The following is a 13,086-nucleotide window of genomic DNA, read 5'->3' as shown; positions in this document are numbered from 1 at the left end:
AAAAAAAAAAACAAACAAACAAATCCACAAGAGCCAAAATCAGACCTTGATTTTATCCCTACTGAATTTAGAGACATCTAAAGAAATAGATTTGATGCTTTGAACACCCAATGACCAAAAACCAGAAGAACTATAGGAAAACATGAAGAATATCATTCATGAAGAAAGCAAAACGTCATTAAAAAGATAGGAAAGGAAGAAAAGACCAAAATGGATGTCAGAGGAGACTCTGAAACTTGCCATTGAATGGAGAGTAGCTAAAGCAAATGGAAGAAATGACAAGATGAAAGAGCTGAACAGAAGATTTCAAAGAGGAGCTTGAGAAGACAGTCAATTATTATAATGAAATGTGCCAAGATTTTGAGTTAGAAAATCAAAAGGGAAAAACATGCTTGGCATTTCTCAAGCTGAAAGAACTAAGGAAAAATTTAAGCCTCAAATTGCCATATTGAAAAATTCCGTGGGCAATATGTTGAATGATGCAGAACACATCAAAAGAAGATGGATGGAATAATCAGAGTCACTATACAAAAAAGAATTGGTAGATGATCATCCATTTCAGGAGGTCGCATATGATGAAGAACCAGTGAGTGGTACTGAGGGAAGAAATCAAAACTGCCCTGAAGGAATTGGCAAAAAACAAGACTCTGGGAATTGATGGAATACCAATTGAGATGTTTCAACAAATGGATGCCCCACTGGAGGCACTTATTTGGTTATGCCAAGAGACTTGGAAGACAGCTATCTGGCCAGCTGACTGGAAGAGATCCGTATTTGTACCCATTCAGAAGACAGGTGATCCCACAGAATGTGGAAATTATTGAACAATGTCACTGATACCACACACAAGTAAAATCTTAATGAAGATAATTCAAAAATGGTTGCAGCAGTATATTGACAGAGAACTTCCAGAAATTCAAACTGGATTCAGAAGGGGATGGAGCAAGGAATATCATAGCTGATATCAGATGGATCTTGTCTCAAAGCAAAGAATACTGGAAAGATGTTTACCTGTGTTTTATTGACTATGCAAAGCATTTGATTGTGTGGATCATAACAAATTATTGATAGTTGAGAAGAATTGGAATTCCAGAGCACTTAATTGTACTTATGATGAACCTGTACATAGACCAGGAGGTTGTCATTCAAATACAACAAGGGGATACTGCATGGTTTAAAATCAAGAAAGGAGTGTGTCAGGGTTGTGTCCCTTCACCATACTTATTCAATTTATATGCTCAGCACATAATCCAAGAAGCTGGATTATATGAAGAAAAACGTGGCATCAGGATTGGAGGAAGGCTTATTAACAACCTGCGACACGGAGACCACACAGCTTTGCTTGCTGAAAGTGAGGATGACTTAGAGCACTTGCTGATGAAAATTAAAGACTACAGTTTACAGTATGGATTACACCTCAGCATAAAGAAAACAAAAATTGTCACAACTGAACCAATGAGCAGCAGCACGATAGATGGAGAAAAGACTGAAGTTGTCAAAGACTTCATATTACTTGATTTTACAATCAACACCAATGGAAGTGGCAGTCAAGACATCAAGACATATTTGTATTGGAAAAATCTGCTGCAAAAGACCTCTTTCAAGTGCTGAAGAGCAAAGATATTTGCTTGAAGACTAGGATGCACCTAACCCAAGCCATGGTATTTTCAAATTGCATGTCTCATATGTATGTGAGAGCTGGACAATGAATAAGGAAGATCGAAGAAGAGTTGATGCTTTTGAGTTGTGGTGTTGGCAAAGAATGCTGAAAGTACCGTGGACTGCTAAAAGGACTAACAGATCTGCTCTGGAAGAAGTGCAGCCAGAATGCTCCTTGGAAGTGAGAATGGCCAGGCTTCGTCTGACGTACTTTGGTAATGTTGTTAGGAGGAACCATTCTCTGGAGAAGGATGTCATGCTTAGCAAAGTGGAGGGTCAACGAAAGAGGGAAAAGAAGACCCTCAGTGAGATGGATAGACACAGTGGCTGAAGCGATGGGCTCAGGTATAGTAGGGATAGTGAGGCTGGCACAGAACTGGGCCATGTTTCGTTCTGTTGTACATAAGGGTCGCTATGAGTCAGAGATGACTTGATGGCCTGTAACAACAACAACAAAGTATTTATGTCATGGGCATGTCATAAGGATCATGTGAGGTAGTATATTTAGGTACAGTGTTTGGTGCATAGTAGCATCACAGTATGATAGTTAATATTTCTGTGACTCTGATGAAGCCATTCTTGATAAAGTCATGGAACACTTCTGAGTGGTCAAATGTAATGGAAGTTTGCTAGTTCTTACCCTACTGGATCTTTCTGTTTCTGTACTGGATCTTTTTGTCACTGTTGATTACTCACTCCTTGAGGGTTTCCATTCCCTTGAGTGCTCAAAACTCAAAAACTCATTGCCGTCAAGTCGGATCCAACTCATAGTGACCCCTCCTTGGGTTTTCAAGGTAATATCACTGTGGAAGTAGATTGCCCAGTCCTCCTTCTGAGGAGTGGCTGGTGGGTTTGAACCTCCAGCCTTCTGGTTAGCAGTCAAATGCCTTAGGCACTATGCCACCAGACTGCTAGAGCACTGCATTTGTTTGGTTTTCTTCCTACCTCTTTGGGGATTTTCTTTTGCTTATTTGTTTTTTCTTCATTGACTTTTCTTCTTGCTCATTAAATGATGTTTCTTAATATTCCAGATTCAAGCCAGTATTCTTCTCACTGTACATATTCTCCTCTTATCCTCTCTCATGGTGGATATTAGAGTGCATAGTCATTGTATATTGGCGCCTTCTAAATCTGTATCTCTTTAGCACTTTTGGTATGTACCCAGTTCCCTAGGTACTCCACAAACACCTCAAACTTGGTAAATAAAAAACAAACCTCATTTTCCTTCCTTAAAACCCATTCTTTTTACTGTATTTTTTCTCTGTTAGTGGACTGTTTACTCAAAAGAATAAAACTTGTTAGGCTCTCTTGTTTCCTCCCTGTTCTTTATACCTCCCTCCCCAATGAAATAGTTTCCAAATTCTGGTGGATATTATCTTTTAATTAATTCTTTAATCTTCCTTTTCCTTTCCATCAATGCCATCAGTACCCTACTTGTACTTTAAGAGTGTCCTGGCAGGTTTCTCTTACTTTCTTACTCTGTTCTTCCCTCCCCTGCAAGTATATGATCTTCTAGACAGAAGTGAAGGAGCCCTGGTGGAACAATGGTTAAGCATTGGTGGAGCAATGCTTAAGCTGCTAACCAAAAGGTGGGCAGTTAGAACCTATCCAGCAGCTCTGTGGGAGAAAAGATCTGGTGCTCCTGTAAAGATGACAGCCTAGCTGTGAGTTGGAATTGACCTGATGGCACACGAGAACAACAGTAATACAGTAATCAGAGTGATGTATCTAAAAATCCTGCATGACCATGGCTGCTCATTACTTAAAAGAGCAAATTTCAGGTACCTTAACGGTATAGTTTATAAGATCCTTATGACTTGGCTTCTCTTATTTCTTATCTCTTACCGTTTCCTGCTAGAGTTTTCCCCACTAACAAGTCCAGTCTACATAGATACCATGCTTTTTCTTATGCCTGCACTTTACCTAAGATGCTGTGGTGGCACAGTGATTAATGTTAAGCTGCTAACTGAAAGGTTGGTGATTTGAACTCACCTGCTGCTCCATGGGCAAAAGAGGAGGCAGTCTGGTTCTGTAAATACTTATAGCCTTGTAAACTCCATGAGGCAGTCTCCTTTATCCTATAAGGTTGCTGTGAATTGGAGTTAGACATGACAGCAACAAGTCTGGTTTTGATTTTATGCTTTGCTTGGCCTGTCTCTATGCCTATAGCACTATTTTTATTCCTGTTAGTTTGACTGGCTCCTTATTATGTAAGTCTCAGAGTAGGTGGTGGTTTTTTCAGAAAAGTCTTTACTGGTCCCTCCTCTTTGCTCCAATTAATACCTTAAAAGTATTTCTAGCATGAGCCCTATCATTTTATATTATATGTTTAAGTGTGTCTTTCCCACTTAACTCAGCTCCTTAAGGGCAAGAACTGAATTCAATCATTCATTGAGTCAGTGTTAATTGAGCATCACTGTGTGCCATATACTAACTATCCTAGGTGCTGGAGAATATTGAGGATAAAATAGACACAGTCCCTGTCCTTATGGAATTTATTTTCTAATGGGAGAGACAGAAATTAAAAGAAAGGCATAAGAGAGATGCATAAATAAATGTATGTTAAGTATAAACTGTCTAAAGTGACAAGAAGCAAAACTAGAGTACTTGACTGCCAGGCAAAACATCAGTGGTATGAGCCCACCAGCTATTTCATGGGAGAAAAGACCTGGCAGTCTGCTCCCAATAAAGATTACAGGATAGGAAACTATATGAGGCAGTTTTACTCTGTCATACAGGATCACTGTGAGTCAGGATCCACTTGATGGCAAGCAGGTAACAACAGTATGCAACTGTAGGTTTGATCCTGAGTGCCTAGCCCAGTGATTCACTTAGAAGAGACACTTGGCTGTGTTTACTGAAATGAAAGAATGACTTTATGGCTCATGAAGGCCTTATCTTTTTTCTTAGGTTCTCTTTCAGCAGTTACAGCATATGGAAGCTGAGCAGAATACTTTAAGCAACACTCTGGAAACAGAAAGACAGGAGTCTAAGATTCTGATGGGAAAGATGGAACTTGAACTGGCAGAGAGAAAATTATCCTTCCATAACCTGCAGGAAGAAATGCATCATCTTTTGGAACAGCTTGAGCAAACAGGCCAAGCCCAGGCTGAACTAGAGTCACAGTACAGAGCCTTGGAGCAGAAGCACGAAGCAGAAATAGAAGAGAAGATCTCTCACATTTTGAGTCTTCAGAAGACTGAACAAGAACTACAGTCTTCCTGTGAGGCACTAAAGGATCAGAATTCAAAGCTTCTCCAAGAGAGGAGTGAACAGTCAGTTCAGTCAGCCCAGGCAGTTCAACAGCTGGAAGGTCAGTATTTGATTGCCTTTGAAACCTATATCTCTAGCACCTGAATAGCTCCTACTTCAAATTTTCAGGCATCTTTTAATGACATTATCATTTTCTCACACCAACTGACTCATAAAGAAGATTAAGAAAGGCATCTTCCCATGCCCTTTGTTGCATTTTTCCTGCCTTTGATTGACATTATAATCTGGCTTAACATAATTATTATTATAGCCCTAAAGACTATTGATAATGATGTGCCAGACAGTAAATAGAACACTTTGTGAAACTTGAGTCTGGCCTGAAGGGTTCAATGACAGAAATGAGTAGCATTTGAATTAGTTTGTGGAAATTCTAAGGCTAGACCTAGGTGCTTAGCTTGGGAGAATGCATTGCGTGGAGTTACCCTTAGCTCTAAAGAGGGATATGAATGCTTTTTATATAGATGAGAATTTTTTTAAAAGAAAACTTTCATTCTTTAAAAAGTTTTAAAGAAAACTTTTTTTTAAGAAAAAAGTATATTACTATAAAATCCATGCATGCCTTTAAAAAATTAAACATTTTAGAAGTTTATAAATTAAAAGTGAAATTTTCTCAGCACCAGTCCACCATCTCCACTACTGTTTTTCATCAATTAATAACCTCTATTAATAGATTGGTGTATATCTAAAGGAAAGATTTTTAAAGGAATTAATTAAAGATTTGTAGTGAAGAACTGAACATTAACCTAAGAGCCTTAGGGTATTATGTAGGAACAATGTGTTGTATGAGTATATGGTCTTCTTTAACAACAGGACCATCTTCATTTTTAAAACCATTCTGTGGAATCTTAACTGGGGAGAGAGGAAAATAAAACAAAAATGCCAAAGCCGTTTTCAAGGGGGAAAGGAAAAATGACTTTTTAAAAATGCATTGGCCTATTTTGTTGTACATTTGAAGGAAGTAGGTTACTGAAGTGCCCTGTAGTTCATGGATGGTTTATTGAGGTGCCCTTTGGTCCCTGAGATCATTTCAAAAGCTGAAATAAAAATGTCCTTGGCATTATAATTTTAAGCAAGGTAATTGAACTAGAGTAAACAATGTTGGGTGTATCCCTAGAAGATAATAACTTACCAAGTTTCAGAAGAGAGGCAGAGATCATTTTACTTTATTTCCTTTTCCTTAGATCAACTCCACGAACAATCCAGAGAAATTAGCCAATTTCTAACTAACCCAACCTTGCAAAAACATGAAACAGCATCTCAGACTTCTTTACCAGATGTTTATAATGAGAGCATACAGGTAATCCAATGTAAATGTCTTGTGAATCTGATCTGTTTGTCTTTGCTGTATTTGTACTTTGGTTTCCTAATGAGGATTTATTCCAGAAAGCATTACAAGCCTTCAATCTTTCCTGCCTGATAAACAGCATTTTTTTTTCTGTAGTTCTATTTGAAAAGAATTATGAAATGCATTAATGTACTGTATCAGCAATTAATAATGAGAAAATAATAGATAAACACCATGATCTTGGGAGCATTTCTGATTCTAAGTCTTAGAAATCTGTACTGGAGATGGACCATTACTTTTACCTTATAATCAATTTTCCCAGTTCAGAAGACAGTTTTATTTTTTGTAGACTCAGATTTGATTATGCCTAGAGTACACAATTCAGTCTAACTAAACTCATAAATCTATTATAGGAATCATAATGCTCCCATTTTTTAATTAACAGTAAAAAAAAAAATATGACTGCCCAAGTGTCTGTTTTGTTCTAAAAAATTCTCTGTGGGAAGCTAGATGAGAATTACCAGAAGGCTACTTATTGATCATAAATATCTGAAAAAGAGGGATAATGGGATGTATCCATCTCCATTTTAAGATTATATTCTTTTAAACTGACAGACATATTAGCTGGCAAAGTCCCGTGGTCCCAGGGCAGTGCTAGACAGAAAATTTTTTTTTTTTCTTTTTTACTTCTGGTTTCTAGCATCTAGGCTTTCCAATCTATTTTATTCTTCCATTCTCAACTCTACCTTTACATTTAATGTGATTATTGATATATTTAGCTTTACATCTCTTTGTTGTTGTGGTTTGTTAGGTGCTGTCAAGTCAATTCTGACTCATAATGATCCTGTCTACAACAGAACAAACACTGCCTGGTCCTGCACCATTTCCACAGGAATGACTGTATTTGAGCCCATTATTGCAGCCATTATGTCAATCCATCTCACTGAAGATTTTCCTCTTTTTCACTGACCCTCTATTTTATTTCACCAAGCATGATGTCTTTCTTCAGGTTTTGGTCCTTCCTAATAACTCGCCCAAAGAATGTGAAATGAAGGCTTGCCATCCTCACTTCTAGAGAGTGTTTTGGCTGTACTTCTTCCAAGACAGATTTGTTCGTTCTTCCGAGAGTCCATGGTATATTCAGTATTCTTTGCCAACACCATAATTCAAAGACATCAGTTCTTCAGTCTTCCTTATTCATTATCCAACTTTCTCATGCATTTAAAGTGATTGAAAATAGTATGGCTTGTGTCAGATGCACCTTAGTTCTGAAAGTGACATTTTTGCTTTTTAACAGTTTAAAGAGAGAGATCTTTTGCATGAGATTTGCCCAGTGTACTGTGTCTTTTGATTTCTTGACTGCTGCTTGCTTGAATGTTGATTATGGGTCCAGGTAAAATGAAACCTTTGATAATTTCAGTCTTTTCTCCATTTATCATGATATTGCTTATAGGTCTAGTTGTGAGGATTTTAGTTTTATGTCCAGGCATAATCTATACTGATAGTCTTTGATCTTTATCAGGAAGTGCTGCAAGTCCTCTTTCCTTTCAGGAAGCAAGGTTGTATGATTTGTTTAATGCAGGTCTTCTTCCAATCTTGATGCCACATTCCTCTTCATATAGTCTGCTTTCTCAGATTATGTGCTCAATATAGAGACTGAATAAGTATGATGAAAGGATACAGCCCTAACAGACACCTTTCTTGATTTTAAACCATGCAGTATCCTCTTGTTCTGCTTGAACAACTGCCTCTTGGTTTGTGTACAAGTTCCTCATTACCACAATTAAGTATTCTTCAAAACATTATCTGTAATTTGTTATGATACACATAGTCAAATGCCTTTGCATAGTCAGTAAACATAGGTAAACATCTTTTGTTATTCCCTATGTTCAGCCAAGATCCATCTGACGTCACTATTATCCTTCATTCCTCATACTCTTCTGAATATTGCTTGAATTTCTGGCTCTTCATTTTGATGTACTGCTGCATCCATTTTTGAATTATCTTCAGCAACGTTTTACTTGCATGTGATATTAATGATATTGTTTGATAATTTGCACATACTTTTGGATCACCTTTCTTTGGAATGGGCACATATACAGATCTCTTCCAGTCTGCTGGCTTGGGTAGCTGTCTTCCAAATTTCTTGGCATAGATAAGTGAGCACTGAAAGCATGGTATCATATTGAAATATTTCAGTTGGTATTTTGTCACTTCCTGGAGCCTTGTTTTTTGCCAGTGCCTTCAGTGCAGATTGGACTTCTTCCCTCAGTACCATCAATTCTTGATTATATGCTACCTCCTGAAATGGTTGAACATTGAACAATTCTTTTTGGTACAGTGACTGTATATTCCTTCCATCTTCTTTTAATGCTTCCTGTGTTGTTCAATTTTTAGCCCATAGAATCCTCAACTCAAGGCTTGAACTTTTTCTTCAGTTCTTACAGCTTAAGAAATGCTGAGCATGTTTTTCCCTTTTGATTTTCTACCTCCAGGTCATTGTACATTTCATTATAGTACTTTACTTTGTCTTAAGCTGCCCTTTGAAATCTTGTTTTACTTTTACTTCATTATTGCTCTTTTACTTCATTATTTCCTCCTTTCTTTCACTTTAGTTACTTTCCATTAAGAGCAAGTTTCAAAGTTTCTTCTGACATCCATCTTGTCTTTTATTTATTTTTAATGACCTTTTGCTTTCTTTTACATCTTCTTTACATTTTAATTTTATATTGACTATTGGATGTTGTAAAAGTTTTTTCTCAAGTCTCTAAAGTCTATTAGATTCTTCTGAAGAGTTTGATTATTTTTTATCAGCCTGTAATTTTTTTTAGATTCACAATATAAGAGCTGGACTTGGTGGGCAGGCATTTAACATTTAAGTTGAGTTGTTTTTGCCTTAGCCGCACTGCTTGGACTTCCTTGCAAATACATAGTTTATCATTCAGCCAGGGATTTGGGCTGAATATATACAGTTTGTGGCTCCCCTACTCTCTGACACACTCTTCTGTATGATTTTTCCTTTCACATTCTTACAAAGTCTGTCTTGTCATTCTTAAAGCCAGAAGGACTAGGACTTTTCTAGTTTACTTGCCCTATAGGAGCTCTAGTGACATAGTACCTAAGGCATTTGACTGCTAACCAGAAGGCTGGCAGTTCAAACCCACCAGCCACTCCTTGAAAGGAAGACTGGGCAATCTACTTCTGTAGAGATACCACTTCGAAAACCCAAGGAGGAGTCACTATGAGTCTCAGTCGACTCGATGGCAGTGAGTTTGGCTTTTATTTTTATTTTTATTTTTTTTTTATGTTATATGACGCAAGGCTCCCTGATGGTGCAGTGGTTAAAGTGCTTTGCTGCTAAGCAGAGATCAATGGTTTGAACTCACCAGACGCTTCATGGGAGAAAGATGAGGCAATCTGCTTCTGTAAAAATTTACAGCTTTGAAAACCCTACGAGGCAGTTCTGTTCTGTCCCTTAGGTTCACTATGAGTGTCAATAGAGTCAATGACAATGGATTTCGTTGTTTTTGTTATGTAGTGCAAACTGGGAACACCCTTTATGGTAGAAGCTATAAAAACCCTAAATTCACCCCTTGCCATTTCTTTCAACATCAGATGAAGGGCTGAATGTACTATAAAGACCCTCATGGCTCAAAAATTCTATAATTTTATGAAAAATTGTATAGGGGTATTCCTTTTCAGAAGAAAATATATAAAAAGACATAAGGCATGATTAGCTATTTGTTTCAGTCATTAGAAAACCAGACCTTCTGGATGCATAAAATAACTGTAAGAGAATTATTATGATACTTAGGGAAAAGCTGTGGTTTTTCTTTGTTTCTTAAGGAGTACTATAGTACTATGTACTATGGTCTGTTTCTCTTTGGAAAGCCTTTCTTCATGTTCATCATCCTACAGGAGAGAGACCTTATTACTTGGTGACATTAATCTAATCTTACAACCTTGTTTGTGAACCTGAAGCTGTGATCCTTCCTTGTGCTTTTCTTCCTTAGTAGATACAGGATTTCTATGTTTGTAATCCAGGCTTCAATTTTAAATTCAGAAACCAATGTCCTGGGTTTGTATTAAATATTTTGCTTTTTACCTTCAGGTAGAAAACATTACTTCAAATGTCACTTAAACAGATCAGTATATGCTATTTCAAAAGTATTTTCATGGCTGGAGAATTTTTAGAAGACAAAAATGTTACAGGCATTAAATACGAGAGTTTTTCACTGGAGAATCATTAATTTGTCGTCTTTCTATAATTTAGGCAGTCACTGAGGAAAATATTGCCTCTTTGCAGAAGAGGGTGGAAGAACTAGAGAATGAAAAGGGAGCCTTGCTCCTTAGTTCTATAGAGTTGGAGGAGCTGAAAGCTGAGAATGGTATGTATAAATGTAAACCATAATTTTTTATCTTTTTATCTCATAGAGTACCTTGATTTTCATTACTGTGAATGTATAACATGTAGATCCTCTGACAATAAAGATCATAGAAGGCAGAGCTGATAGTTACAGAAAATAAGATTAATACACATTGAACCCTTAGATCACAACGTATCAGTGTTTATATAAGTCTAACATTTTACAGTATAGACTATAAATGCTATAGGAGTTCTGTATTATTAATACTTGTTTTGGAGTGGTAAAGTTATCTTCCAGGAAGTGTGGCTTGAACAGGACCTTAAAAAGATGAATTTTTAAATAGGCAAAACAAAGAAAGGACATTCCCAGTAATAATTTTGTGGGCTAAAGTACAAGGAGGGGTCGCTATGAGTAGGTCCGACTCGACCGCAAATAACAACAACAAAGTAACAAACAGAAAACAAAAATTAACCACTGCCATTGAGTCGTTTTCAACTCATAGCAGCACCTCCTTCGTTTTCCAAGGTGGTGTGTCTGTATGGAAGTAGACTACGCAGTCTTCTTTCTGAGGAGTGGTTTGTGGGTTTGAACCTCCAGCCTTCTGGTTAGCAGTCAGATGCCTTAGGCACTATGCCACCAGAGTTTGTATAAATAAATGTTCAAAAGTAGGAACTATTTTGGCTTTGCTCATGCTATACCCTGCTTAGAACCCTACCCCTTTTCTTTAACTTGGTTAATGCCTATTTATCTTTTAGTCTTCAACTAGTACATTGTCTTTTTCAGGAAGTTGATCCTGATCTTCAAAAACTGGATTAAATGCATCTTTGCATACCTTTAATGTAGCGGGGAGCTCTGGTAGCATAGTGGCTAAGACACTTGCCTGCTAACCAGACGGCTGGCGGTTCAAACCCACCAGTCACTCCTCGGAAGAGGGGTTGGGCAATCCTACTTCCGTAGTGATACTGCCTCGGAAACCCAAGGAGGGGTCGCTATAAGTCGGGTTTGACTCGACAGCACATAACAACAACAACAACAACAATGTTGTATTAAAATGTTTATATATATATGTTTGTCTTTTTACTACACTAACACTTCAAAGATAAGAATATAATGTCTTCAAGATGCATTTTTTTTTTTTTAAATCTTTGCTTTACCAATAACTAATTTAGTACCTGGCATATAGCTGCTGAATAAAGTTTTAGTGGACTAAACGTAATCTGTCATTGTATTCTGTTGGACTGTGTGTGAGCATCAGTAGGAATTGAGCCCATACCTCTTTCTGTTTATCACTTGCTACACAGGACCTTCCTGGATTTAGTAGTACATGATTAATAATGTTTTGTTGATATAATGAATAAAGCTTTATTGATATAATTCATCGTAGATTAACCACACTTTATCTTCCTTCTAGAAGTAAGAGTGAATGAACACCAAGTACTTTGTCTCATTTCTTAAATCTAAAGCTAATTTTTCCACCTTTACTGGAATATTTCCATCATTCCTGAAAAATAATAACATAAATTTAGCTCATTACTGAACCCACTCAGAGTTCTTCTTCTTCTTTTTTTTTTTTTTTTTAATAGAGACCAACGGTTTATTGTATACTTTTCTTTCTTTCTTTTTTTAATTGTGATTTGGGTGAATATTTACAGAGCAAATTCACTTTCCGTACAGCAGTTTACATATACTTTGTCTCATGACATTGACCACAATTTACCATAATGCAACAGCTCCCCCCATCCTCCCCACAGTTACCTCTTCCCATTGTCCATCCCTCCATGGACTCCTGCTCCCTGAGCTGTCTCGCTGTGCATAGGCATCCCTTCTTTCTCAATGATTGCTCTCTCCAAAGAGTGTATCTACCAGAGGTAAATGTTCAACTCATATGCCTGTCTTCTGTTTGGCAGGAAACCACAGATGTGGGTTCAATACCAGACCTGAAAGGCAGCTAGGGGCCATAGTCTCAGTGGTTCCATCAGGCTCTATTGGACCAGCAAACCTGGTCCCCCCCCCCTTGTTTTTTCTACAAATGATTTTGAGTTTTGTTCCACATTGTTCTCCCTCTCTATCAAGGATCTCCTAGACAGATCCCCTTCCAAGTGGATGACAGTGGTAGCCAGGCACCGTCTAGTTCTTTTGGTCTCATAGTCGTATAGGCTGCAGATCGGATGGTGTACCAGTCGCTAGGACTAATTGTTTCCATGAATTTTGTTTGTTCATTCTTCTTTTCTCTGGACAAGGAGAGACCCATCGTTGCATCTAGATAGCAGCTAGCTAGCTTTTAAGATCCCAGTCGCTACTCGCCAAAGTAGGAGGTGGAATAGTGTTTTATATAGTATGTTACACTGATTGAGCTTGATGTCCCCTGCGACTATGGTCCCAAGCCCGCAGGTTCAACTACTCAGTCCCTCTTGGTAGCTGGCTGTGACCAAGCAGTGACCACAGCCTTCCCCTTGTCAACTCTGCTATACACCTGGGAATTCTGATCATTCACATAAACTT

The 13,086-nt window shown here is 37.7% G+C and overlaps 1 protein-coding gene across 1 annotated transcript in view; it reads left to right on the top strand.

Moving 5' to 3' along the window:
- GOLGB1 (golgin B1) overlaps positions 1 to 13,086 on the top strand; it is a 125,076-nt gene that overhangs the window by 37,520 nt on the left and 74,470 nt on the right. Inside the window, exons 8-10 of the mRNA XM_007943892.1 lie at positions 4,570 to 4,972; positions 6,114 to 6,229; positions 10,491 to 10,605. Of these exons, the coding sequence (XP_007942083.1) occupies positions 4,570 to 4,972; positions 6,114 to 6,229; positions 10,491 to 10,605 (634 nt within the window). The remainder of the gene's footprint in view (positions 1 to 4,569; positions 4,973 to 6,113; positions 6,230 to 10,490; positions 10,606 to 13,086) is intronic.

Source organism: Orycteropus afer, unplaced genomic scaffold (genome assembly GCF_000298275.1).
Source record: "Orycteropus afer afer isolate SDZICR_OR568_19922 unplaced genomic scaffold, OryAfe1.0 scaffold00114, whole genome shotgun sequence".
NCBI classification, from domain to species: Eukaryota; Metazoa; Chordata; class Mammalia; order Tubulidentata; family Orycteropodidae; genus Orycteropus; species Orycteropus afer.
This window is presented reverse-complemented; position numbering and strand designations above follow the sequence as displayed.